The following is a 12,237-nucleotide window of genomic DNA, read 5'->3' as shown; positions in this document are numbered from 1 at the left end:
GCACACACATTTCCCCTTCATTTTTGGAGGGGGAAAAGTGCGTCCTATAGGGCGAAAAATACGGTATGCAGAAAACTGCATACTTCTCACACACTTTTCACATTGGTTCTCTGCAAAGAACTTTTGCTATGACATCTGAATTGAGCCACTGTCTGCCCATTTTTATTCCCATGGAACTTTTCAATGATGAAAAATAATGGGTCAAATGGGTTTTTACTGGTTCATGTTTGTTCTTCACAAACTGATAAGGTATGATAATAACTATCTGTGACCAATGTTTACAAAATAATAATTTTAAAATTCCAGCAGTCCCAATTTTAACTTTTTGGCTGTCTTTCCTCTGCCTCATTGTAGGTTAATAATAAGGCGCGACCACCTGCTGGAAGGCACTTTTAATCAGGTGATGGCTTACTCTCGGAAAGAGCTCCAAAGAAACAAACTCTACGTCACATTTGTTGGAGAGGAAGGGTAGGTGCTGAGAGGTCTGAACCCCTGATATGCTAAGCCCCATGGCTAAAACAAGTTTGTTTTCTGCAGTTCTGTATGCACTGAACTTCATATGAAATATGGCACCCAATACAGCTGGCACAGAATCAGAATTTTTTTAAAGTCCACTTTCTAGTGTTCATCATTCTAGACACACTGGAAGTAGTCATCCCAATTCAGAAAACAGCAGAAGTGTTAGAGTTCCAGTGCATGCATGGTTCTTCTATGCCAGCAATAGCTCCCCTGTTTCTTCTTTTCCAATTACATGGTGGAAACAAACAAAACCTATACAGCTTTGTGGCAGTATCACTGCTTTAAACAAATTTTGGAATCAGGTTTTATGAATTGTGAAACCATATAAATAGCCACAAATGGAAAGTTTACAGATTAATAGTTCTGAGTTCCCTGTTGTTTGTACTGTTTATTTAGAAACAGAATGTTAAGTTGGATAGGGATACACTCCAGTACTTTATCTGAATAGATTTACAATCTACTCACAACACAGATTAAAAGCAATATGTACCTGCATAGGCCTGATTAGGACACAACAGCACCCTGTGTCGTGAAACGTGTATGAATTGTAAAAGTGTTTGTCCTGTGTGGGTTTTTTCCAGCTTGGACTACAGCGGCCCGTCCCGAGAGTTCTTCTTCCTTTTGTCTCAGGAGCTCTTCAATCCATACTATGGCCTCTTTGAGTATTCAGCCAATGACACTTACACAGTACAGATCAGCCCCATGTCAGCATTTGTAGAAAACCACCTGGAATGGTAAGCTTCCTGTTTAGGTGCTATTTGCAGCAGTAATTTTAGTTTGTGGGGCATCGTATCCAATGGAATGGGTGTTGTGAGACACTAGAAAGGAGCAAAGACTTGTGGGAAGCAGGCTGGACTCCCTCAGTTTTTCCTCCCGTCTAGACACAGACAGTACGTTCCTCCTGGCTCTCCTGTCTAAGCTAAGTTTTTTACTAGTTTCTGAACCCTCTTTTTTTCTTTAGATTTCCCTTTTCGTCATCTTAAGCCATGGTTTCAGATCATGGTTTGTTAACTTCTGCTTAGAACAAACCACAGTTCCCTGAGCTATGAGTGTGTGTGTGTGTGTGTGTGTGTGTGTGTGTAGTAGTAGACATATAAAAATAACATGTACACCTAAACATCTTTGTATTTTCCACAAACACCACAAGGTGGTGCTATGTTCAGGCCCTTTCCTTCTTGTTACACTTTTCAGTTCTTGTCATGGGCGAGGTTTCCTCTCCCCACGAAGTCGGAAAAATTTTTCTGCAAAGTTCCTAAAAGAAGCCCGCCCCCCCCAAAAAAGCTGCCCAATGAGGACTACCATGATCAATGGGCAAATAATGTTGACTGGCTGTTGTGGGGAGAAAGATGGGGTTTGCATTGAACCGAATGGCTAGAAACCAGAACAAGAGCACTCTACATGGCAAGATTTTGTTGCAGGTCTCATTTGTTCCTTTTACTTCCAAAGTTCAGGAGTGAGGATTCATCCTTATGTATTGTAGCTGAAAGAGTACCATCCACTTACAAGAGGGAGATTTGCAGGGGAAACCCAATATTTGCAGAAGTAGAAAAAAGCTCTAGGGGGAAACACGAGGAGTGCCCCCCCCAGGACTGAGGTTGCTCAGTGGCCATAGAGTGCTGACTGGGTGGGGGAGTGTCCCTCAAGCTGCTCTCATGCCCCATCAATCACTGCAATGTGTGTCTGCAGTGCCTAAACCACCAAAGGCGTAACGATTGCTATGAGACAGGCAAAGCCACAAGGCAAGAGCCAATTTCCCACATGACAAAATTTCTGCCTGGCCCCGAATACAGCAACCTTCAAGGTAGGCTGTAAGCCTCTGGTGGCCGATGGTTGCCGCCTGAAAGATGCCCTGTCACCACATTGCATCAGGAGGACAACACCAGCCCGCAACACTGCAGGACGAGGTAAGGGCAAGCATACTTGTGGTGGTGGGGTCAGGACTAGAGGGGATCAAGAAATTCTGGACTGACTGCAGGTCCAGTCCTGCCAGTGACTCTCATTGCTCCCTCAACAATAGTAAGGCAACAGAAACAACCTTGCTCAACAATGCATAGCCATTATGTAGGCACCTTTCTCAGTTCATGATAGGAAACTCCATGCAGGCACAACCGTGGAGCACAATTGTAAGCTATAGTGTATACATAATTTCAGAGCAAAGGGGCTTGCTCCACAATAAGAAGCTTTAGTGCAGGCAGGGAAAATTATTACGATCTGGTTAATGTTGAACATCAACAGTATTACTCATATGTCGGAAAGTGCTCTGCCCCTGCAAGCGCAGAAGAACCCATAGCGTGCGGAAATACGTTCTCTGCTTCCCTGTCACAGCCAATACTTGGTCCCATGCCAAGTGCTCACTCCTACAGAAGGCTCAGGAGGGGCTTCCTTCTGTTCCTATCCTCACCCTACTTTTTGAGGTGATTCCTACTGCAATCCCGCCTTCATCTTGGGGCAGGAAGGTTAAGAGGAATGAAGGACTTTGAGAGGCTTGGAAGAAAATCCCCTGGAGCCCATGAGATGGAGATGGTTGAACAGCAACCATGTAGAGCTGCAGGAGAGGTGGGGAGAAAGGAGGTGGTGCCAAGCAGCAATCTTCTTTCTTTTTAAAAAAGACTCAGTTTTTTTAAAGCAGCCAGTGAGACAGAAATGAACATTTACAGAAAATTAACACCAGAAACTAACAGTGTTATCATTCTGGGACAGTATAACAGATTCATCCAGTGTTTTATCACAGTAGGCTATTAATCCTTCTCTGAACTTTATCATACTGGTCTGCTTTGTTGCAGAGATGAACAGGGAGCGCTTTTAAAAATAAAATTTTATTCCTGTTTACTGGCTGTACCTAAGAACTTTCCCAGGGAATTCACTATTTGTGACATAAAAAGAATACAACATTGAATAATGTATCATTGAGAGAGTCTTTTGTCATTAAGGATGCAATGCTATGGCTGTTTTCCTGGGAGTAAGCCCTCAAAGTAGAGTTCTGTGGACTATTAAGGCCACAATACAAAGCACAGTTATCTGGGACCAAGTTCCACTGAATGTAATAAGATTCAGTTCTGATTAAACATGCATAGTACCAGGCTGTGCGTCTGTGTAAACGGAATGGTCTGAAAGACTTGTGTACAATTGGCTGATGAAGGAGTGCATAGGAAATTGTAAGTGCTGAAGGATTAGCATTATGGAAGAAAGGAAGCAGGTGTGCGCAGAGAACTTTTTGGCTGAATTAAAGGTGTCAACAGGCAGTCACAGCTAAGTAGCATTTGTACTCATTAACCTTCCCTGCCCTTCCTTGCTCATTTTCCCTCTTGCCCCTGGTAGTTCAGGTGTTTGAGTAGTCAGCTTTTTAGTAGCTCTGCTCTTCTGCCTTTAAGAACAGCCTTACACACAGAAACATAGCAGGGAAAGTTATTCCTCACTTGGTGATAAAATGATAGGGAAAACTTCACCTGCCGTATTTCTGCATGGCAGGCTGGATGTTGTTAGAGCTACTGTAGCAGAGCCATGGCAAGGGGCAGGCAGAGATTGTAGGAGCTTGCAGGAGTGAAATACGAAGTAAGCCAGCAGCCAAATAGCACCATGCCATCTATTTATTTTGCCTGGTGATAAAAGTGCACTTTTGCCATTGACAGCAATAATAGTTGCAGAGTTTCTTCCTGTCTTAAGCAACACAACCTTTATGTATAAAGCTGCTAACCTACTGCAATTATGAACAGAAATAAGGGACGGGATCTACCTTAATAAACAGAAAGACCAGGATTGGTCCTCATAAATACATAAGAAAATCCCTCTTGGATCAGGTCAAGGGTTTCATTTAGTCCAGCCTCCTTTCCCCACCCCACCCCCAACAGTGGTCATTCAGATGCACCAGGAAATCCTCAAACAAGATATGAAGGCAACAGCCATCCTGCATGGTTTGTCCAAAGTATCTGGTATTTAGGTATACTGCCTTTGGCCTTGGAGGTTTCATTTAGCTACAATATGTATTAGCCCCTGATAGACTTATCCTCTGTGAATTTTGCTTTTTATATGTGAGGATCATACATCTGGGTTTTTCACTGTGCATATATGTACCGAGGATATTATTCAACTTTCCAACATATATAGATGTACACACAGTGAAAATATAGATGCAGGATCATCACTCATTGGGATTTACATATTATTATTATTATTATTATTATTATTATTATTATTATTATTATTTGATTACGTGTATCCCGCACATCTGGCAGCTCCCAACAGAATATTAAAAACACGATAAAATATCAAACATTAGAAACTTCCCTAAACAGGAGATTTATGTTTTCCTACAGTGCATCTGTAGAGAAATGCGGTAGCATGTGAACCAGTTCTTACATATCACATCCCTGCTCCCGATTTTCTTCTCCTTCTGCTAGAATTCACCTCCCCCAAACATTCCACTTGTATAGTTAGGAAGATAAACAAGAGTCAAGTTTAACTGAAGTATTTGCCCTCCAGGTAGGGTTTGAATTAATTCTGTTTGTTCTATCTCATATTTCAATTCCTTGAGAGAAACATCTCATGTAGATTTTGTGAAAAATTCATTATCCTTTTTAAATAATGCAGTGCATTTTAAAACTATTTCTATTTTAAAACACGCCCTTTCAAAAGGAAATGCTTTATTTTAAGGTTAGCACAGGGACAAAGGCCCTGGTTTTGTGTTACTGGAACATCCAATGATAGGGCTGCTACCTTCTTTTTTAAGATTTCTGTGTCTTTAACAGCTGCATGGTAGTGAAAAAGATCACTGGGTAAGAGCTAGTGTGGCGCAGTGCAAGGCGCAGTGGTTAGAATGTCAGACTAAGACTTGGGAGACCAGGGTTCAAATCTCCACTCTGCCAGAAACTCTCTTGGTGGCTTTGGGTCAGCCTAACCTACCTCATAGGGTTGTTGTGAGGGAAGAACCTTGCACACTGTTTCTGGCATAGACATACTTTCTTTGCTTGTTAAATTGCTGCTTTATCTTATATGCATACTATATAGAGTTCATTCATATGTTATCAGCAGTGGTCTGCTGTGATGAAGCTGCCCCCACACCACTGCTAAGATGGTTAGCAGTAACACGGTTGTATGCATGGCACCCTCCACACAAGCATCCACCCAAGGGAACAACAATGCAGGCATGAGAAGCAACCGCATCACCTTGCATGTGGCAATAGTGTGGGAATGGCCCTGTCAAAGCAGCTCCAGTCCCTCTATAGGCATTGGGTGCTTTCCAGTGTTGGACTGGAATACTTCGAACAGACCCATTGAAACATAATTCAGTGGGTCTTCTCTTTGACTTAATTGGCTGTCGCCCAGTATACATACTAAGCCCCCGAGTCTCCGTCAGCAGAGAAGACTGCAATCTCACAATAGCCATTCTTGTTTTTTGACAGACCTTCCAGATGTGATATTTAGATGGTGCAATCTAAGCTCAGCAAGGCATTCTTTATTATCTGGTTTACAATGTCTTATTACAGAAAACACCCACCTAATACAAACAGAATCCAAGCATATAATTTGATTGGATTACATCCAACTGCATAGGAATCCATAATGGATTACTTGCCCTGCATTAACTAATTTCTCTTTAATTTTCTCAACTATACATACAGATGAAAAAGCAAAAGCAAATTAAAAGAAACTATCACCTTATCTGAAAACATAGTTATTATTGTTACTATTATCAGAGCCGAAATTGGATAGAGTCTAACAGGCAAGAGATTTCAATATGCCCAATCCTCTTCTGCAGGAAGGCTGCTGATAAAGAAGGAACGTTGTTCCTTCAAGAACCATCAAATGGAGAGGATTAGAAGGCTGTCCATATGTCAGTTTTTAAAATAATCATGACTAATTTACTGGGAAGTCTTACGGAAACAAATAGGATCATGAGAGTGTACTTCCATTGCAGGCTACAGCTTCTCTATCTACCTCTGCCCTTGACCCATAGTAAAAGAGTGGGGTGCTTCTCATGTTTCTACATTGCTACAATACCTATCGTAATTGCTGAGAAAGATCTTTTACCCAATCTGATTTATATTTTTAACTTGTAGCATCTGGCTTTCATTGTGCAAGTTTCTAACCTTGCTCAGCCTCCTGCCATTCCTGTGTAATTCTCTCCCTCGGCTTCTCAACACATTGCACTGCCACAAAAATGAAATGAAGCAATTTTTCAAGCATACTGAACATTGGCCTTTTGTCTTGGGTGTGGAAACACCTGTAAGAGTCATATAACCCCATCATGTGTTAATGGTCACTGGAACAACATAAGCACCTTCTCTGAAACGGAGAGAATGTAGAGTTAGCTCCAACTGGATTACAGGTGGCCACAGGAGTCCAAAGCATGACATTTGTCCCAAATGGATAAACTGTATCCCCACAAGGATACAGTTGCCTGATAGGGAGAAATGATGCTTTAATAAGATCAGTGTTTTTCTTTTTTTAAAAAAAGCTAGCTTGGCTTTCTCAATCATTCTCTATTTCAAATTCTTGGGGTGGGTCACACATGATACCCTCCATGTATGAATCACAGGTCTAGTAGCCACATATACAATTTTGATATCACTTCACATCCTCTTCTACACGCTACTTTTCAATAAAGTAAGTTCAGACATATTGTGTTGACATCAAGTATTCTAGCAATGATACTAGTGTACCATACTTGTGTGGAATGAATGCAAAGCAGGATCAGAACGAAGCTGCTCTGGGACCAAATTCCTTCAATTATTTTCAAAATGGCTCAACCATTTGTTTGAGAAGGAAATTCATTTAGGTTGACTTTTGTGGGGGGGTGTTTGTTTGTCTGTTTGTTTGTTTCTTTCTTTGTTTGTTTGTTTAAAGCTAAACCAAGCTGTGGATTAGCTCCTAATAGCACAGCAGCAACAGGAGCAGAGGAGCGAAATGACTACATTTCCCGCCCCCCAGTGCGCCAGCATGCTTGCTTGTTCACGCCTAGCCATAATTTGACTTAGTTTTATGTGCGAATGAGACTACAGGAGAACATGCTCCACGTTCTTGTCTCCTGAAGAACACATCATTTACACACCATTTATTGTGCGTTCTTCCTGTGGCAGGTTCCGCTTCAGTGGCCGTATCCTTGGCCTGGCTCTTATTCATCAGTACCTTCTTGACGCCTTCTTCACAAGGCCATTCTACAAAGCACTGTTAAGACTGTGAGTATTTTGCACATCATGGTAGATGCTGATCCAAAACTGCATCTCCCCCCTTTTGGGGGTGGATGGGGAATTAAATAATTTGGAAAGCATTTTTTTTAATCAAGCCTATTGTTAGCACTTGATAGAAAAATATTGCAATCCTGTCCATGCATGCCTGTTAGTAAGCCCCATTGAATATTGCGAAGATGCATAGACTGGGACTGCATAACTGCAGTCCTACTGTAAGGCACTGGATGATGCTCCCACCTGCAGTATTTCAGGTGAAGCAAGAGACAAGCAGTGCAGATGGGGGGCAGGGCTTCAGCATCCCAGAGTGCCCTCACCCTCATGCCTTGTAGCAGCCATGCAGGGGGCAGGGGCACGTGAGAGGGAGGAATGCCAACGGATAAGAGCAGAAGCAAGCACAAGCCCAGCAACACTCACAACAAAATAGCTCTGTTGCTGCCTGCTATTTCAGTGCAACTGCTGATTTTGACTGTGGATACTGCTGATCTCCATTGCATACTTTTTAAAATCATATGTGCAATCCCTGTTGCTCCAAAATGTACTGTTGCAAATGCCATTGAAAAGCATTCAGATTGAGTGCAAGTAACACTGAGTCATTTGTAGCAGAGCTCCAAAAGGAGATTGCTTGCTGTTCAGTAGGAAATAGTTTACTTGCCCTTGTAATAGTGGTGGGACCTTATAGTACGTATCTAAGATTACATTTTATGTTATTTTTTTATGGGTAAGAACCAAACACAATTGTTTATCATGATAAACCTGAATTTGCTGTCCTTGCATAAACTTGCAAACCTGGGCAGCTAAAAGGGTTTCAGTCACTATTATTATTATCATTTATTAAATTGTTATACTGCCCTATACCTGCAGATCTAAGGGTGGTTCACAGGATAAAATCACAATATAAAAACACAAAATACATAATCAAAATAAAAACAAGACTAACCCAATAACCCCCCCAACACATTTTTAAAGGGCATTGAATGTCAGTCAGCCAAAGGCCTTGTTAAAGAGGAATGTTTTTGCCTGGCGCCTAAAGGTGTATAATGAAGGCGTCAGGCGGAATTCCCTGAGGAGAGCATTCCACAGACAGGAAGCCACTGCAGAAAAGGCCCATTCTCATGCTGCCACCCTCTGGACCTCTCGCTGAGGAGGCACATGCAGAAGGGCCTCAGAAGATGATCTCAGGGTCTGGGCAGATTCATATGGAAAGAGGCAGAACATCTATATTGTTCACTTTGTGGTTGAAGCACTTTGAATTTGCCTCTTTCAAAGAAAATCTATATAACAGAGTTTGATGTAAGACCAAACAGCATTTGCTTTGTCATAAAAGGGCAGTAGTAGCTGTGATCCAAAATGGTGGAATCAGGTGCACAAGCAAACCTTCTCTATTGTCAGCATATTACAGGGAACAAACAATACATGTTTGTGGCACCCCATCCACCATAGCCAGAAAAACATAAAAGCCCTGCTAGGTCAAGCCATTGGCTGACATACCCCAGCATCATGTTTCCAAGAGTGGCCAGACTGTGGAAGAAGCCCAGAACAGATTTTCTCTGGCATCTGATATTTAAAAGTATACTGTCTCTGAAGACAGATGTTTTAGCTATTTTAGCTATCATGGCTAGTAGCCACTGATGAATCCATTCAGCTGGGAACTTTTGTTCATGCTAGACTTTGAACTGCAGCCACTTTGTGTTTTGTGCAATAAGCCATCTCTGTAGAAGCCAGAAGGTGGTGGTATGATCTGTGTTCTATTGTACAATCAGGCCATGTGATCTAAGCGACTTGGAGTACCTGGATGAAGAGTTCCATCAAAGTTTACAGTGGATGAAGGACAACAACATCACTGATATTCTGGACCTCACTTTCACAGTTAATGAGGAAGTGTTTGGACAGGTAAGCAATTATATGTATGTGATTACCAGAGATTTGGAAAATAGGGTGAAGCAGGTATATTCAGGCTGGAAGACCACAATCACTTGGACAAAATGAGTCGCTGTTGGTGCAACATAAAAGGAATAAGAGACTGAGAGCTGAATAAGCGAGAGTTGGAAAATAAGAGACGACACAAAACTGGTTGGCGACACATCAGCAGAGCTGGTGATATTGGAGGAAATAGGAAGTTCATAGAATTGCAGAGTTGGAAGGGACTTTGAGGGTCATCTAGTCCAATCCCCTGCAATTCAGTTGCCTGAGTTGAGCAAAAAACCCATATTCAAACCAAAAGGGCAAAAGAAGGTTGAGAATCACGAGTTTCAATAAGGTACATTTGCACCACAGAGGTATCATAGAATCATAGAATCATAGAGTTGGAAGAGACCACAAGGGCCATCGAGTCCAACCCCCTGCCAAGCAGGAAACACCATCAGAGCACTCCTGACATATGGTTGTCAAGCCTCTGCTTAAAGACCTCCAAAGAAGGAGACTCCACCACACTCCTTGGCAGCAAATTCCACTGTCGAACAGCGGTAGTTCAGAGCAATGTCAAGTGACAGAAAGTAGTACTGCTGCATTGACACCATGGACTTAAATGGAGTCCTTCTCTCTGCCCAGGGACCATAGCCTTCCTCCAGTTATGCTCTCCTTCTTTCAATGAGTTCAGGATGGCATAAGTGGGAGTTACTGCACTTTTATCTTCACAATAGCCCTGTGAGGTAATTAAGTCATCCAGTGAATTTCATGGGGAAATGTGGACTTTCAAGCAACCAGCAGATATTTCAAAAACAAATTCAGGATGATGACCACAAATACAGAGATTACAGAGGGTTTGTTTTACAACTGAAAGTTAACCATTGTCGCACACACACCCTTTGTGGTGTAAAAGCACTGATTGTGATAACCCATATATGCAAATACCAATCTGGAATATTTAAAAAAAATATTTGTCATTTTGCAGGCACCCATTTGTATGCTACCCTTCACCCCACTTTATCCTCACAATAAGGAGGCTAAACTGAATGGCCCCCAGATCACCTAGTCAGTTTCATAGTTGAACAAGGATTTGAACCCAGGCCTTCTTAGTTCATGTCCATTACAACACTGTGGCAGCTGACAAAGCCACAACAAAACAACACTGTTTGAAATTGTGCCATAAAAATACTAAGAAGTTAATATAAAACAGCATAATACAGAAAATAATAAAAAGGGGTATTAACCATACATTGATAGAAAACTCTTGTTCTGCAGTCTGTATTTGAATTTTGAAATGTGTTACTATGGTTACTTTTACTCTGCTGCTCAGTGTTTATTTTTGTTGATTAATTTGTTTGCTAGGTAACAGAAAGGGAGTTGAAATCAGGAGGTGCAAATACACAGGTGACTGAAAAGAATAAGAAGGAGTACATTGAAAGGATGGTGAAGTGGCGAGTGGAAAGAGGTGTGGTTCAGCAAACGGAGGCCCTGGTCCGTGGCTTCTATGAAGTAAGTACCAAAGAGGGGCAGCGTCCTTGTCAGTCACGGGCGCAAGGGCAATCTGGCCGGAGAAATAAATAACAAAAATAGTGGCTTTCCTCATGGAATATTAATAGGGAACATCTGTATTAGTTGAATGTGCATGGTAATGACTAACCAGTATTTAAGCATCCACAGTGTTATTGCAAACTGTTGTTGACCATTGCACAGTATTACAGAATGTCAGTTTGCACAGATCGCAGATATAGCTTAAAAGGTAAACTGTATTGTGGCGGGATTTGTGGCTGTGTCCATTTTTCATAGAATGATTAATATGTCTGAGGATTTATTAATTTTTCACTCCAAGGAATGTAATCCTCAAACTGTTCCCTATGCTTTCAGTTGTAGGTGTGGGAAAAATTGAAGCTACAGATATCATGGGATAAAATTGCTTGCTGGTTAAGGTTGATCATTAATATTGCTTTGTAAAAGCAGAGTAGCAGGAAAAGTGCAGTTCAACACACTAGCCCTGACCTAGCCCAGATTTCACACAACTAGTTGCACACAAGAACGTGTGACCCCTTCCACATCAAATGTTGCTGCCATTGCAGTGTAGGTGTGCCCTGAGATGTCTTTCATCTTACACACATATATCTTTGTGCTGGAACATTGTATGACTATTCCCATTCTTTCCCTTCTATTTACATCTTATATTTTTACTGGTCAGCATTGTATATAGCGAAAAAAATCTGCAAAATTTATTTAGCAATATCTGATCATCATAACCACCCAGAGGACTTAGTTAATTGGCCATTATTACGAATGTTAAAAGTAAATAAATATGCCTTTGTTGATGTAGTACATTAGGGGGATTGGGAAATACTACATGAATAAGTTGATAATGTTGTTGGGGGCGGGGAAGCTGTAGGTAACTTAGGTCACTTCAAGATGATCTGTTTAATGAACATTCATCCTGACTTGTTTGTGAGGAGATTGGACAACCTTGCATCAATAAAGCATTGTTCCACACTTTCCAGTCCATTTCCTCATTGATTTCCTTATTACAAAACGTCTGATCTTTTGAGGAAGCAGGCTTGTTTCACAGGAGCTCCAAATCTAATTGTTCAGCCTGAATTTGTTAGTAAAG

General features: G+C 41.5%; 1 protein-coding gene across 8 annotated transcripts in view; it reads left to right on the top strand.

The window, feature by feature from the left end:
* HECW1 (HECT, C2 and WW domain containing E3 ubiquitin protein ligase 1) overlaps nt 1–12,237 on the top strand; it is a 188,021-nt gene that overhangs the window by 170,530 nt on the left and 5,254 nt on the right. For all 8 annotated transcript variants that reach the window (XM_083577560.1, XM_083577557.1, XM_083577563.1 and 5 more), the window contains 5 exons: nt 355–468; nt 1,101–1,253; nt 7,596–7,694; nt 9,467–9,596; nt 10,974–11,120. In XM_083577560.1, the coding sequence (XP_083433686.1) occupies nt 355–468; nt 1,101–1,253; nt 7,596–7,694; nt 9,467–9,596; nt 10,974–11,120 (643 nt within the window). The remainder of the gene's footprint in view (nt 1–354; nt 469–1,100; nt 1,254–7,595; nt 7,695–9,466; nt 9,597–10,973; nt 11,121–12,237) is intronic.

Source organism: Podarcis filfolensis (genome assembly GCF_964270895.1).
Source record: "Podarcis filfolensis genome assembly, chromosome: 12".
NCBI lineage: Eukaryota > Metazoa > Chordata > Lepidosauria > Squamata > Lacertidae > Podarcis > Podarcis filfolensis.
Note: the sequence above shows the minus strand (reverse complement) of the source record. Positions and strands in the feature narration are given on the sequence as shown.